General features: G+C 37.4%; 1 protein-coding gene across 1 annotated transcript in view; it reads left to right on the top strand.

Moving 5' to 3' along the window:
* Positions 1 to 17,187, top strand: part of THSD4 (thrombospondin type 1 domain containing 4) — a 283,017-nt gene that overhangs the window by 240,176 nt on the left and 25,654 nt on the right. The window contains exons 8-10 of the mRNA XM_074156071.1: positions 11,526 to 11,701; positions 15,531 to 15,627; positions 16,557 to 16,799. Of these exons, the coding sequence (XP_074012172.1) occupies positions 11,526 to 11,701; positions 15,531 to 15,627; positions 16,557 to 16,799 (516 nt within the window). The remainder of the gene's footprint in view (positions 1 to 11,525; positions 11,702 to 15,530; positions 15,628 to 16,556; positions 16,800 to 17,187) is intronic.

The raw sequence follows: 17,187 nt of genomic DNA, 5'->3' as shown, positions 1-17,187 counted from the left end.
CTGAGAACAATCTCAGAACTATCATGAAATAAAGAAATTACAGTGACAGCAGTATTTTACTGTGAAACTTCACTCATGCTGCTGCTTTAGAGATTTAGAGATCCATATATGGAGAGAAAAAAGATAATTACACAACTGAACCAAAAATTGTCTCACCATTGTAATTAAAACTTGGGAAATACCTGCCAAAAACTGGCAAGTTCAAGAAAAGGCTGAGGCAGGGTGAAACTATGTGTGCATCTGTGGCACATTCATTTAGTACTTGTGGCCACAGCTCTTTCAGGAACGCAACTGATGTTTGTGAAACAATATTTTCAAATTTTTATTTTGACACAATTAAATTTCGAATTCAGTCTGCATTTTTCAGAGTCAGTCCAAAGGAACTAAGGTTCTGATACCAAAGCAAAACATCTCATTTTGTGCCAAAGTAATATTATTTGGATTTTGGTGTTTGTCTGGTTTTGTTTGCTGAGCTTTACCATCTAGTACAGCTGTAGAGAGTCTAGAAAGGGCAATCAGTTGTTTGGTTTTAGACCACTTTGAACAGCGGGCCGCAGGGGAGCTTATAATGGTAATCAGAAAATCTAAAATGAACAGTTAGGAGACAGCGTGTCTCCTCCAGACAGCAAACCATTGGAAAAGTTGACAATAACTTGTCTTCTGTGAATGCAGTGTTGTAATCACTGACACATCTCTGCATATAATTCAGAATTGAAATGTAGATTGATCACAGCATACAGCTGACAAAGCATAAAAAGCCTTTGTAATTTAGCTTTATCAATTCATTAGTATTGGACTTTCTTGTAAAATAGTCAAACACAAAAGAAAAATGTATCAAAACCAGAGGACATTTCAGAGAATCTTAAGTATTTTAAAACATTGTAAGATTATTTGGATCACAAATAAGGTTAAATGAAATAGATAAGACAGGAGGAAGATGAAGTCTTAAAGAACTATTTTAGCAAACGTTATTTATTTTAAGCATGTCCTTGGAAGCAACTGCATTCCCAACGTCTCAGCACATGGTGATTGCATGAAATCTAGAAAAGGAAATTGCCCCGAAGCTGAGGTAGAACGGGCACAGCCCTTTTCATTAAGCCTGCTGGATGCATTGTAGAAAAGTGGCCAAGGAAGATGAGTGGCAAAAAGTAAATGAACTCTGAGGAAATTGGATTCCAGCACACTATTCTAGTATTAGTAATGAAGATTGCTTTGTGACATCTATATATAACATAACTGGATCTGCAGTACAAAATTGCAGATTCAGAAAAGCCAACTTACAATCAGAAAATAAAGGTTGAAGACAGATTTTCCATCAGATCAATTGATTTCTCATCCACCTCTTCTAACTTACCATTAAGTAATCTATTTCCATTCTAACACTAAAAATTACATGCACAGTCCAAATTGATACAAATCTACTAGATCACATTAAAAAAAAAAGGCTCTTGTAATCATCAGGCAATGCATCCAGCAGATATCTGTTCCCTCACAACTGGAACAACAGTAAATTAGAACTAAGAAAGCAGAGCAGGAAGCTCTTGTACTGGCTTTTTTTGACTGTGTCACTGTGGAAGGATAAAACCTGCCAAAGTAGAGCCTCAGGACAAATTTGGCAAAATTGGTTTAATGTAATTCACTGTTTCAAATTTATTCTTCTGTGAAGCAGAATTTCTTTGATATGATAAGATAGCTCCCCAAGTAGACTATCAGGAAAACTCCTTGAGCAGGATTATACTGAAGAACCTAATGTTGATTTGAAGTCTACTGTTAATATTTTAGATAAGAAGGAAAACTGCATAAGTCTTTCCTCGGAAATAATAGTATACTTGAATTATAATTTCCTTGTAAAGTATTGCAAATCTGGTAGTTGTATCTCCATACTTATCTACTCTTGTACTATGAAAATATTTAAGCAATTGCTTGAATGCTATTGTTAGCAATAACATTGTGTGTCACACATAATTGGCAATTTTGTGGCTGCTGCTCAGTTAATGGATAACATGCAAAAATATCTTTGGGAAATAAGCATGTGCCCAAGCTATGCAAAGCTGTAAAGAAAGATGTTTTTTGGGTTTCTAAAAAGTAGACTTTTAAGTTTCTACTAGGTGAAAAAATGATTAAGATTCGTAAGGATAGGGTTCTATATTACACTATTTTGGGTAACTGTATAGAAAGACAGATACAAGATTACAGATGCTTTCCAGATCCAAATATGAATAAGTATCTCAGATTTGGGTACTTGTGCAGAAGGTTCTGATTCCTTAGCTTTGAAAAAAGGACTGGAGAAAACACAGGGTCCAGCTTGCTTTGGTTTCAGTCAGGGTCTAAAAAGCACATGAAAAGTTGTATTATGCTTTTGTATTATGTTTGCTTCTGGTCCTCCTAGGACTGCTGAATATCACAGGTATCCACAGGGGTTTTTTGTCCTGAAGTTTGTATTAGAAGGTATTCTTCTGCATTGGGATTATGGAAGGTCATCTAGTACTTCCCAGTGGGTCCTTTCTGACATTGTTAAAGTGACCAGTAATGGTTTTGAACTTCCAGAATGGTTGAAAGCTCAGCAAGGCTTTATCTCGGCTATGCATTTTAGAAGATGACCCATTGTTGTCATGGAAGGTCTGTACCCTTACCTTCTCTTGGTTGCCAGTGAAAAACCCCAATACAGTGCAAGAGAAGGCGGCGTCCCACCTGCGGAGATGCTCTCTTCCGGTTGCGTGTACACAATCTGATATGAATTTAGGGCCTCATCAGTGAACTGCGGACCATTTTCTAATATCCTGAGTTGGCTCTAGAATAAGGGTTTTTTAGGATCAGACTATTAAAGATCACTTGATTCTTGCTGATTACGAGATTCTTAGCCCTACTAGTATTTATTGAATTAATCTCAGAGTCCTGTCAGAGCTTTGCCATGACCTCAATAGGAGTTTGAATTCAAAAGATCAGAGGCAAATAATACATAATTCAGTTCACAAGAAGCGTGCAAAATTTCTCATAAATATTCTGTAACTAAGGTGTGTGAATAAACAGCAAATATATGTGCTTTTGGAAAGGACTTAGAGAATCTATTTGAATGAATCCATATTTCATTATTTTAAAACTGTAGATTACTGAGTCTCTAGGCATTTTTTTCTCTTTATGCATCAGAGGTGCTTTAAGTAGCCTGTAGCTATATACTATGACTTGCAGTATTTCTAGACTGTGGTCAGTATACTCTTTCTTTATTGACTTAAAATGTATTGTGTATTCCATACTACAAGGCTGACAGGCATGAAGGCAAGCTATAGTTCATAAAACTATAGCTGTTTTTTTAAAAAAAAGTAGGGTTTTTTTTCAAAGATTTTTTTTTTTTTTAAAAAAGAAATATCTGAGTTGTCTTCAAGTACTTTTAGAGAGAGAATTTTACAACCCATACACATTCAGCAGTAGTCAGTGGCATTAGGAGATGGAGATGTGGTACGGCAGCTGGTCAGCAGGCTCAGTGTGAGCTCATCAGAGTTAGTGGCCAGAGCGATGCCGGCCACACGCTGGACTTCTCCAGCAACCCCCACGTCCACGCCTCCTGAGCTCTCCTGCTCCCTACTGCCACAGGATGCACGGGTTTCACCATGAAACGGGCTGGCGCAGCTCACAGGAGATGCCACCAAAGGGTACCTTTGTGATTCAGTGGTACAAGATGCACCATTCTGCAGTGATTTGTATAATCCAATTTGTGTAAATTTTAGATTTGTCTCTGAAAACTCCACAGAAAGTATTTTCATAGAGGAAAAACAAATAGTAAAGCTTGTGTGTTCTTTCACTTCTTTCATCATAGTGACTATTCAGAAGTAGGGACATTATTTACTGCAGCTGTGTCTGGGCACTTTCTTTAAAGATGCTGGGAAGGCAGTGTTGTTTCTAAAGAAAACTGGTTTAGCCAAAACATTCTTACACTTGAATTCAACTTAAAAGGCAACAGAATTAAAAAAAAAATAATGCTTATTAAAGTAAAATACAAAAAATATGCTCCAAATGTGATATATTAAGTAAAAATTGTGCTGAGGTGTAAAAATAAGATAGTTGCTACACTTTGCCTATCAGATGCTTTGGTTTAATTGGCAGCTGCGAAACAAATGCAGCTTGAGAGCCCCATGCAGCTCACCCATTCGCCTTTGCTAGCTGCCTCGGTTGAGGAAATTTATCAAATAATTTTTTACCATGTTTTATCAATCTTTGGCTTGCATCTTGAGTGCATCTGCAGCTTGTCAGGGTTCCCTGGATTAAATTACCAGCGAGACATTTGCAGTTAACTTCGTCAGCACAAACCTTGCCTGTGTCTCCCACTGACGGCGGTTGCACGCACGCAGTCCTCTTCCCAGAAGAGAGGAACTACTCTCTGCTTCTGTCTGTTTGGGTCAGATCCAAATGAGAGACACTTAATTAAGTTTAATGTATGGGAAATAACTTCGATTCTGTCTGGCTAAAGACTTTATCTGGTTTGTGAAGCAATTAAGTAGGACTTAGGACACTGTTCTCCCAGACAAAAGGGCGTTAGGATAGAAAATAAATACACTGTATTACTCTGAATATTAGTGCTGTTGCCAGGTTTGAGAGGTTTCATTTTATTATTAGTACTCTGCCTATGTGATTTTGGGCAAAAATGTACTGCGGATAGTGAGGCACTAGGCCCACAAGTAAAGTATTTCTCTTCAGATATGAAGTGGTTATTAAAATAGGAGTCGTTCAGCAATAAGTTTACGAAATATATCAGACTGCTTATATGGGTCGGGAGGTTTCCAGTTTTTTGAAGCCCAGGTGCTGAGAATAGGGCATGTGTATTCCTTCTGGATCATACAAAGCTTTTAGCATCTATTTTATAAATTTGCAATGCCAGACAGGACATACTTTATATAATATAAGGTGTGTTTAACATTGGGTAGACTAAAACATCTACATCAATGACCTATCAAAACCTACATTTGAGGAACATGCAGATAAATAAATAGGAAACTCTTTATTTTACTTTGCAGCCTTGTAATTGGTAATGGTAATTGTAGAAGTTGCTCAAATAGCTGGCCTTTGCATAGTTCTATGAAACTGTTGCTTTCCTTACCCATCCACCAAATTCAAATCCAAACTAATGGTTTGTTCCAAAATTTCACTGTACATTTTCCCTGTAAATACTCTGCTGCCCAGAATTGTTTCCCTTGAAAACTGTGTAGCACCTTCGTAGTACATGTTCAAAAGCAATTTGCTAGTTTTTAAGTCATTCGCTCATGCTCAGCACTCATCTAAAAAATTCAGGTTTTTTTCTTTGCGTGTGTAAAAATGTTCATATTAGTATTTAATGCTAAGCTATTGATACTTTCAATTAATTATTACCGTTACTGCAAGTACTTGAATCTTTTTCTGGTATTTTTTTCTGTCAATATTCAGAAGTATTTAAGTAAGCTGAATGAAACAGAGACTCTGTTTTGGAGTATCTTTAAATGGTGTTATTTGATGGTATGTAACAATTTCACATGTGTAATTGTGGCAATACCTGACACATTAACATGAATACACTGTAAATTACATATCGTACAGAGGCAGTTGCCGTTTGTTCCTATTTAATTGCTCACTTTCTTTTTGTTGTATTATGTTATAATAATAATGAGATAAACTAAGATGTGATATGAGCCTTTGCCCTGTAGCTCAAGCTGAATGTATTTTTACATTAACTTTATGCGATCTTTAATTTTCACAGGCAAATGTTTTGGGCTTTTCCCAGAAACAAAGCTTAGGAAAATGCCACAAGAAGAGGCTTTTCTTGCGTAATGTGAACTTCTATGAAATGAAAAGTTCTGGAAGTCTGTAGATTTAATGATTCTTGTTACTAATTTAGGTTACTTAAAAATATCTGGAAAACCAATTTTGTTCAAACTTAACTTGGTAGCTGGAAGTATATTAGGATTTTTCATATAGAGTTATTTCTCTAACCTCTGCAGTGGATGTGTACATGTGATACTCTTTTACTGACTCACGATTACTTCACTGTGACTGAATCGTGACATTTTCCTTTCATCAAGGCAATTATTTTCACACATACAGTTCATGACAGAGGGTGAGTTATTTTATTGTTCAAGTTAATATTTATTATATTGCAGGGAGTCACCTTAAGATGGCCAAATTCCAGCGGGTTTTTTTTCAGAGTTGAGAAGGGCTAGAAACACTTTCTGGTCAGTGTTAACCAAGGAGGACTTTGATACAGGCTGGATGATGTTTTTCATGGTAATAGAAATACTGGGTTTTTTTTACTCATAGCCTAGCTTTGACATATACTAAGGTCAAATCTTTGGGTTTTTTTCTAGTTTTGAGTGTTACAAATTTTTTGTAGGTTTTTTTGTTTTTTTTTTAAAAATCACTTTGAAGTGAATTATGTATGTATGAAGTATGAAGTAGTTGCTAACGTTCAGGAGCTGGAGCATGTTGGGAGCTTCAATCGAGAAAGTTGGCAAGACTGAAAAATGCAATAAAAGGGGAACTATAGTAGTGGAATTATCTTTAAACTAGTGGAGAAACGAATTTCCTAATTTTCTGATTGCAGTGATATAGTTTAAACTAGGATTACAAAAGCTACTCTTACAAACCATCAAACATAACTTCTTACTGGAAATACTGACCTTGAAAGTGGATGCGAGTTCATTGTTTACAGAACTTCACTGTTGCACCACTGCATCAACTGTCTTTGATTTAAGTGGTCTTTTGCATTTTTTCTTCCAAGTTATAGGGGAGGCTGTATAGAATTGTTCAACAGGAAGACAGGAGCTGTAAAACAGCTTTAAAAGGAGAGCTGTAAGCTGAACTGTAGAAAATTAATCGGTACTCTTCAGATATTTGAAGTGCAAGTCTTAATATTTGGCCTATTGAGATTTTGCCTTAGAATTGCAGCCCAAGAAGAAGTGTTGATCAGAGTTTGTATCCTGAAATATTCCATATCTCTAGTGCAAAACATTACTGAAGGCCACTGTAAACAACACAGATGTAGTTAAAAAGCTAATCCAGGATGAAAGATAGATGAAATCAGCTACAGACTGTATGAGGAATTCCTCATGAGGAATTAACAGTAAAGCTTTACATAATCTTTCATTATTTGCCTAAAAATATTAGCACCATAAAAATTCTTCAGGGGGCAGAGTTGAGGTGGTAGCTGCAGGGTGATCAAAACATAAAAGAGGCACATTTTCCCTTTTTATGGGGAGGCCTCTTTCCGACCTGTCATATGATGGATTTGAAATGAAAGTTTAATGGAATCTCAGTTCCTTAGCCAGCCATCTTTCTACAGCTTCATTATTAACAACAATTTAATCTTAGCAAGCTCTCTTTCCTCTTTCTTTTTTCTGAGCTCTTGATAATTCATTTATTTTTTTGTTTAGCAGCAATATAAGAAAAAATACTTAGATCATGAAGTTAAGGAAGTGGTTCATATTAAAAAACAATGTAAAACCAGTATCCAATAAATTTTGCTGAACCGTTTACTCCACAGTACCTTGAATTAAAATGTAACAAGTATAAACAGCCTGTAAATAGTGTGAATGTGAGCTGTAATTTTTCGTCCCAGCACTATATGGGTAATGATGATACCATTTTCATGGCTGATGTTGTATGAAATATTTTTCAACTAATGTTCACGGTAGAGAGACTGTTTTATTAATGTGTCTGAAAATAAGACCTGGAAACAAGTGGATGTGTGATAGCTCTTGGGAAAATAAACATGTAGCATTAAGTAAAATAAATTTCAAAATGTATGAATACATTTTTACAGCGTCTGATCCAGAGCTATTAATGTCACTTAATTTTTTTACTTCAGTTGCAAGCCAAGTGTACCAAAGGTTCTTGATTATGCCAGCTATTTTAGTGCTCTTTTGGGAGTGATACAGACTGACTTTGCTTTCGTTCAGAAGTCCAAAAAGGTGGGACATTCTCCACTGTGACTCATGCCTTCTGAGTTTATGTGGATGCAGCTCTGTCGAGCCTCTCAAACCCACAGGGTGAAGTAAAAGTCTGAAATTTCACACATCACGGCTTTTTACAGGGACAAGTGGTCCATGGGCAGTCCTGGGTATTTCCTTGAAAGTAAAGACTGTCAGCAACATGGGCTTCTTTCTCATGGGTTTAGAACCGGTGGTAGCGAAATGCTTTCATCCTTAATCTTCCTACATCTTACATTTTGTCCAGACGATGGAAAAAAATAATTTCTTTACAGTGCAGAGAGAAAGGAATGCAATCTTACAAAGTCTTTTAAATTAATTTATCTACTTTTATACCCATTTTGTTCAGTTACTACCTTATTTTCCTTTCAATGAAGAACAGACATGATGCTATTACAAATTGTTCTTGCACAAACTAAGATACTAAGGGCCACCAAGATGAACAAAGAACTGGGAGGCCTGCCGTATGAGGAAAGGCTGAGAGAACTGGGTTTGTTCAGCCTTGAGAAAAGAAGGAAGAAGGCTTAGGGGAGACCTTATCACCATGTTCCACCATTTGAAGAGTGGCTACAAAGAAGATGGAGACTCCCTTTTTACAAGGAGTCACATGGAAAAGACAAGGGGTAATGGGTACAAGTTACTCCTGAGGACATTCCAGTGGGACACAAGAGAGAAATTTTTCACACAGAGAATAATGAGCCATTGGAATAATCTCCTCAGGGAGGCAGTGGATTCCCCAACAGTGGGCACTTTCACGATTCAGCTGGACAGGTGCTGGACTATCTTGTCTAGACCATGCTTTTGCCGAGAAAGGTTGGAGCAGATGATCCTTGAGGTCCCTTCCAACCTGGTATTCCATGAATCTGTGATAATAAAGAGTAAACTAATTTATATTTTAAATTTATAGATTGCACACATGTTCTTACATGATTTGCTACCCCACTTCGAAAAAGTAGGTTGCTGAGTCCTTAGCCTCTCCAGAGGTGTGAATGTATCAGCTTAGTGCAGGGATGATTAATAAAGCCTATACAACTGCAATTCAAATCTATCATTAGTAGTTAGATAATATATTAGTGTTGCATACCTCTGTTTCTGAATGTATTATAATGCAAACAAATCAAGCTGACTTGAAATCCCAAACATAACTGAAAATTCTAGTTGGTTGTTGCTTGAATACTGATGAAGTCACCCACTTTGTCTAATGAACCATTGCTTTTTCATTAAAGAACAACAATGGTAAGGACTTACAAGAGACATAAGTACATGATGATATCTAAGCACTGTTTACAAAATTTATCAAAAACACGATGAAGTTATCTTCTATAAACCATTTCATCAATATTAAGTAAATTAAAAAGAGTTGATTAGTCAGCAGCAACCACCCCCATAGGGGAAAAAGACTTTGAATGTTGCAGAGTAACAGGGCAAGGACACTGCAGTGTCACTGTCCCTTCACCCAGTGTGTTCTCTTCTGAGATTGTCTTTAAGCCTGGATATCCAGGTCCCTGTGTAGCGACCACAACAGTAAGGTATCATAAGATATTGTAAGAATATGCAGTTGACAAATATAAAATAATCTGCTCAAGTTATAGGTCTTAGCCTAATATACATAGGATGTTATGAAGTTCAAAATTTAAATATCAGCGTGTTCCTTTGCAGCTATTTAACTTTATTAATTAAATAATAATTAAAAAAAATCTACCATTCCAATCCCTTCTTGAATCTTATTAACGTGTTCATCTCAACAGCTTCTTGAAGTTGATAGGCATATAGACACACATCATGTGAAAAGTATTCTTTTTTCATTTACAAACCTTTTTTTTTCCATTACTTTCCCTCATTTTTTTGTTTTGAATTGGCATTATTGATTTTTAATCTATATGTCTATATTTGTCTGCACCTTTATCTGTAACTGTAGAATTTTCTCAATACAGAAGGTTTTCTTTCAACAGGGGGGGGCGTTCAAAGAAGAGTAATAAAGTGATTGACGTGGTTTCTAAAATGTGGCAATAATATTGCACTTTAAATCACTAATTTATATAAAAGAACAATGATGTTTGCAGTGTGGTTCTCTGTTGCTGTCTTTTTTTTAATCTTAACATAATGCACCTTTATATTGACATTTTATGACTGTTTCTCATCACGCAGTCACACTGATGTGCTTCACCAAGAGGCCTGCAGCAAAAGCAGAAAGACTGCTTCTGTTGATTAATTCAGCTAATTCAGATGTCTGGAATATGTAAGAACAATTTAAGTTTCTTCTCTGATGTGTATTACTTTGGAATTAATGGCATAAATTTAATTTCCCATCATTTAGGCCATGCACATAGGCTTTTTAATTTTCTCCCAGAAGCATAAATAGTTGTATATAATGCTGAGAGCATTTTAACTGAGTATTGCAGTTGTTGTGACAGGACAAAGAAGAAACAGTCTCTGGAATAACTGGGTCCTCTACCCTAAATTTTTATATGTTCAAAGCTCATACCTTCAATTTGCATTAAAAGGTAAATTACCAGGCAATATACAGCCAAGGATATTAGATTTTGTCTGTTTTAAAGTCTGTATTTAAAAGCAAATTCTTTTGTAATAAAATTGAAAAACTTTGAGTAGGGCGTTTAGAGAAAAGGTCATGTCTTTCCTGCGTACTTAAACAATGTCTGATTTGATTTCAGCCTCAAGATACTACTATATTTTGAAATCTGTAACTGTAAAATTGCATAAAATTATGCACATGTATGTATGTGGCAGGAGTTTCTGACCGTAAGAACTTAAAATTATAGTCACATAGACAGATAAAAGACAAGAAGGAACAGAGGCATGTAGAAATCGGTGACTTGCCCACGATGACAAAGGGGATGCACTGCACAACTGAATATTGCATCTGTATTTCATCCTTCCCTGGCTAGTATCTGATTTGCAGAGTCACTTTTCCTTACGCAAGAGATCCTACTGGCATTTTCAGAGGGCTCGTCATTCCAAACAGTGCAGCAGAACAGGGCTCTGCAGATGTTCTGGCAAAAAAATCATGTTCTGAAAAGGAAGCGGAGGGAGTAGCCAAATGGCTTCATGAAGAATAACTGGAATATTTGGCAACCCAGGGTATTCATATCTCCCTAAATTGTTTGGTGCTTCTGCATTATATAATGTACTGATTTTCTGTATCTGCCCCTGTATTTTGTTCTGTCTAAATCACAAAATAGTCAACTCAGTGTGAAGGAAGTGGAGGAAAACCACTTCCTTGGCATCCGTGTGTGTTCAGTGTAGGCTGCTGGTTGGCTGAGAGTCCCATGACAACCTATGAGAAACTGTCGAAAAAGGTATCCAAGCTATCTTTGGTTTTTCTTTCTTTTTTTGCAGCATAAACAATGTGTTTGGACAAAGTTTTCTAAGCTTGGTGGGTTTTTTGCACAACTACTAGTATAACTCTGTTCTTTTCAGCAACCACAGAGCTCTGTCCCCTGGCCTCAGAGAACACCCAGCAGTGTAATGTGCCTTGGAGGATTTGGTTGGGCACCAGTAGGTAAAGGTGATTTCTTCTGATCAAAGTCCTTGTGTTTCTGTCCCCAACCTCTACAGCGTTGCGGAGTCGATCAGGACGGTCCATCATCAATGGAAACTGGGCAATTGATCGACCTGGGAGATATGAAGGTGGTGGGACAATGTTCACTTACAAACGCCCAAATGAAATCTCCAGCACTGCAGGGGAGTCGTTTTTAGCTGATGGTCCAACAAATGAAGTCCTTGATGTCTATGTAAGTTTCTTGTATTTAAATTAATCTTCCTGATGGAAAAAAAAAAATCAGTTCATTAACGTGCAACACTAAAATTTAATTTAGTACCAATACTTACTGTTTTGTTGCTTTAATTTTGAAACATTATTTTTTATATTTTACTATTGCTTGCTGTTGCTCCCATCTTGCTCCAGATCATAGGAAATCTAACTTAATAATGAAGCCTTTTTCTCTTAGACTTTACTGGTCCAGAAAAAACAATTTTGCTTTTTCAGTAGAATAAAGATAAAGCATCCAAATTTCCAGGGTTTTTTTGTGAACTGGAATTTCTCCGAATAGTTTACTACTCAAGCAAATTTGGCATAGTTTAATTTTACAGTGAACTGAAGCAAATACCTAGATAAGAAAAGGCCTCTCACAGAGTGATACTACCACATTTTTCTTTAAAAGAAACAGAAGTCCAAAAAACTATAGAATGTGTGATTTGAAGCAGGGCAGTTTTAATACGAAGCTGTGCTTGGAGACCATAGATAATACCCATTTTTGAAAGGAACAAAGAAGATGAATTCTAGTGAAGAGGGAAAATTGCATTGAAAAAGCTGTTTACTGCAGATGGGACAGGTTTTTACTGTATTATATTGAAATAAAAAATCTAACTGGAATTGATTGCAACTCATTCAAAGGTAAACGGTGTGTGTTCTGAGATATGAACTTTCACATGGTAAGAAAAAGGATTATTAAAAAAACTCGATTAAGTGGTGATATGGTTGTTTCATCCAGCTACAGCTTTTTTGCCCTTAAGTGCAATATGGGGTGGAAAGGTGAGTGTGCAGGGTTGTTCCATAGAAAGATGAATAGTAACTACCCTGATTACTCAGCTGGGAAAAGTTAGATGTTGGCAAAGTTATTCCCCATCTGCTCGATGGTGTCTTAATAAAGCAATGTAATAATTATGCAAACATTAATTCTTTTTGAATGATTTCTGATTGATTGCAATGTAAGGCTGGCAAAAGCTTGGAAGATTAAGCCCTCAGGCTCCTAGGTTCTGCAATGCAGACTCCATGTTTTTAAAATATACGTGTTGTCGTGTAGTTACAAGATGCTCTGAGCTAAGGTTTGGTCTTAAGTTTTTATTGTCAGCTGATTGATGCCTAATATGTAATGACCCAGAGAGAAAAGGATCAGGAAATGGATTAAACAGATATTTCTAAAGTAATACCATAAAAAAACATTAAGCTTAAATTTATCATATTTTAATGTTTTAGTTCAGGCTTAGTCTCTTTTTTTTTTTTTTTGCAATGAATATAACAAAGCTGGCCTGATGGACATAGCTTTGTCAGTTTTGCTCTGTGGCTGCTGCTATGGATTGCCATATCTAATTTGACTGGACTCTTGTCTGAGGTGTTTCTTATAGATATGAGGAATACTGTAATTCATTATAAGCTGATCGTTTTGTGTCTTTTTCAATATAGTGTGGGAAGATAAAAGCAAATAATGTTAGATGAAAGAAAATCAATCATCAGTATGACACAGCCTCCCTTATGGGTTTGAAATTTGTAGCCACGCAGATACAGATGTCTTTTTTCAGCCTTTGTCTTGCAGTTCCTGAATCATGTAATTCTCTTTTCATCCAAACTCATGATCTTTATGATCTATGTAGAAAAATGAAGAGATTTGCAGATGGGAACTCCAAATGCCTTTCTGTTCCTTTTTCCTGAGATCATGCTGTCTTTCTTGCACTCTAAAAACATAAAGGAAAAAGCTCTCGAAGTTACAGCAGGTTATAATTAGGAAGATAAAAAGAGATGCAAGTTTTGTCCAAGTGTGAAGTATACATTGCTACAAAAACTTAAGTCTTTTAACTAACTCAAAGCAAGACTATTGTATAATTCCAGGTATTTTACTGCAGGAAATCTGTGCAATATATTCATAGGGACTTCAGCTAAGCTCTTCATAACATGTGCTTGTCAGTTGTTTTGAGAAATGTGATGGAAAAACCATGGGAACCATTGGAAAGCAGTTCCTGGAACCATCTTAAGAAGAGTGTCCTGGTTCTGGAAGGTGGGGGTTTCTCTTTCTCTGAAGTCACCTTCATGGTGCTCAGGTCTCTCAGGACCAGTCATGAAGAGGGTGTTATTTTTTGGATAACAAAGTGACATGGGAAGGACCAATCCTTACAAAAAATGTTACAGGCAATGCATTATTAGATGGTTCAGAAAAGTCAATGATCTCTGAGGGAGAGAGCTTAGAGGAACAGCTATTATATTTGGCAAGGAAAAAAGTGAATTTGACACAAGGAAAAACAAAGGTCTGAGTCCCTAGTTTGTTTTAATTGGTGTGACGAATTTAGTGAAACCTTGAAGCATAAGTGTGCTCTGCTGGGTCATAAAACCATTGGCATAGTGTGGGTTTTTTTCTTTTTGGCCCATGGTTTTTCAGAACCTAAGAGCCTAGTGCAAGCTCTGGTGGTGTTTTTGGTTTGGTTTTTTTAAAAATGATACTTTAACTTAAAAATGTAATCTGAGGCTTCTATCAGACCAATCCCTGCAAAGAGTCCAGGACTTCTACAGTAGTAGCGTCAGTAGAAGCAGTACTGGAGTGATCAAAGCTAAACTAGTGAAATTAGCAGCTGATGGCATCCCTGCCTTTCTAGCATGAGTGTGCTCAGGCTCTCGGCAGCAGCAACATAACACAAGCCAGTTGAGTGTGAGTGTTGAGTGTTCAGAGTTTTAAAAAGCTTTCATAAAGTCCTATCTTGCTCAGGTCTTATTATGCCTAACTGCTTAAACAAGCAGACAAGAAGTGACGCTGACTTTCCGAGGCGTGCTCATGTCAGCTCGCTTGGGCTTGTGCAGCAGTGGTCTGAAAACACTGGCCTTCATTTTCACATTTGAAGGAGAAAAGCTTATGGTTCACACCTGTGTTTCATAAAGAACACTTTAGAAGAGATGTTGTGTAGCTGTAAAGCAGCAGGAGTCTGGCTGCACTTAAATCTTCATCCAGTTGAAAATTAGCGTGGAAGGATGCGGGAGGGTTGCACTGGCGCTTTTCAGCTGCTGTGACAAGTCTGTGGGCCTTTGTAACCTCTTCACTTGATCTTTATTGAGCGATGCTTATGGTGAGAGCAGCCTAGTGATAGTAATTTTAGCTAGTTGATTGTTGAGTCTGTTGAGTGGTTCAAGGCCAGGCTGGATGGGGCTTTGAGCGACCTGGTCTATTTGAAGGTGTCCCTGCCCATGGCAGGGGAGTTGAAACTAGATCATCTTTAAGGTCCCTTCCAACCCAAATCATTCTATGATTCTGTGGTGCAGAGGTAGCAACATGGTGACACAAGGAACAGTTTGATTTGTGAGATTGTACATGCAGAACAACATGTATATGCTGTCTGCACGTGCTCCCTTCAAGTACAACTGATAAACCTTAAAAACCACCGTTGGCTAGATCTGTAGATTGGGATCTCTGCTTTGTTTCTTACTTGCTTTTGTTTCCTCAGGCGTCTGTCACACTCCTTCTGCTTGAGGATTCTTTGGTGACCTTAGGACTTGCTGAGCCCCTGCTGTCTGTGCTGGGCCCCGAGCATGGCAGGTTTGGGATTCCCAAAGAAGATTTAGAGAAGCAGTTTCTCTGCCATCACAAGCTAGCTCAGTTCATAGACACAGTAGCCCGTATTTTCTTATTTTTTCCCGAAACAAATCTCTTCTTTTGTATTTTTTGGAGACAGTCATTAACCCTTGTTTCTGTTCTGACCAATGATAAATAATGTTACATAGTTGATCAGTTCAATTACATATTTAAGTATTAGTCATATAACAAATGAAAGAAGTGATTATATGGCTGTTTTTCTTTTTAGATGATACATCAGCAGCCTAATCCAGGTATACATTATGAGTATATCATTCCAGGAGACAATGTCATTAGTCCTCAGTTGCTTGCTCACAGGAGGCCAGGTAAAATGCCACTATTTCCTAATATTAAACACGTTTTGTTATCCATTAAGCTAATGGAGAGATTCGTACCATTAAATTCAATGTAAATGCTGCTATTGATGTGGGAGAGGCCCAGAATTTCACCCTATGTGTTGAAAGAGAAGTCTGCATAGATTTGGTAAATTCAGGGATTATTGGTAACTGGCAGGAATTATTTATACTGTGGCAGGGAATCTGGTCATGTGTATCTACTTTCAGTAACAATTTTGTTGTTAAAATGTTAACCATGGCTTTGCATGAGCTGGAGTGTTGTAACCATGTCTCAGAAATTAAATAGAATGTGATTTTTCTCTTCAGAGTTTGAGATAATTTAAAACAACCCTTTGCTGTATCTCTTTCCTTTCCCAACTGGAGAGGATCAAACACAACAACTGTTGCCTTCCCAAGGTAGAATCTGGACAGCTCGTGCTCCTGCCTGAGCTGTGGATACGTGCTGTGTGTACTGGTATAAAGTTCTGAAGGACAGTAGAAAATTTGCAGGCAAGTTTGGTCCTGCTTTTAATGTTCATGGCTTGCCTTGACAAGTTTCCAAGTGTGTTTGCAGTCTATTCATAATGAGGAGCAGCTGTGCTGTGACTTGGGGAGGCACAGAACACAGCATGCTACACCAAAAAAAAAGGCTTTGGGAAATTTTGACACTGGGTGCATTAAGTCTACAATATTTGTGGAGATTCTTCAGGTTTTAATGTACTTGCTGGCTGAGACTTGGTTATCTTAGTTTAAAACAACACAATCTTTGCAGGACACTATTAGGAGGTCTCTGCATAGCAGATTAAAGCTGCTTTCAAGTTTAATGATGCTCCAGTTGTGATTATTAATGGATGAAAACAATGACTGATATTTGCAAGTGAGGCTCATTATTTTACTTTTTTGTTATTGTCCATCGTCAGGGGAGCCCTTGAATGGTCAGCTAGGAATGCCAGAAAGTACAAATCATGAGGATGAGGATTTGCACAGGGAGACAGACACTCTCACTGGACAGTCAGCTGGAACTTTTCCAGTTATTCAGCCGGGAAGATTTCCTTCTCATCAGCCAGAGAACCAGGTGCCTGCTGTGCAACCACCAAGACAAAACCGAGAATACAACTGGAAACAGATTGGAAAAACCGAATGCAGTACTACATGTGGGAAAGGTAAGTGCTTCATACACTATGCACAGAAAATAGATGACACACGGGAGGGTTCCAGTGTGGGAAAGGAGAAGCATGGAGGGAAGCAGCAGTGTGACTGTTCAGGAGCTCTTGTACACACAAAACGTTGCTGAACTTTTCTGCTATCTTACAAGCAAAAGACACATCATTACTATTATGTGTGCTTACATTTAAATCAGTAGAAACAACAAAATTAAAAATATGAAAGTGTGTAAATTAAAAGGGAATATATGGCATTTGCCTCTGAAAGGAAATATTTCAGGATTTTATGGCAAGCTGCTCTCTCTCACACCCGTGATACACAGCTGCTTTCCTCAGCATTCTTTGGCACACTTTCTCCTTCCATTTGGCCTCTCCAGCTTAGTCAGAT

Source organism: Numenius arquata, chromosome 11, assembly GCF_964106895.1.
Source record: "Numenius arquata chromosome 11, bNumArq3.hap1.1, whole genome shotgun sequence".
NCBI classification, from domain to species: domain Eukaryota; kingdom Metazoa; phylum Chordata; class Aves; order Charadriiformes; family Scolopacidae; genus Numenius; species Numenius arquata.
This window is presented reverse-complemented; position numbering and strand designations above follow the sequence as displayed.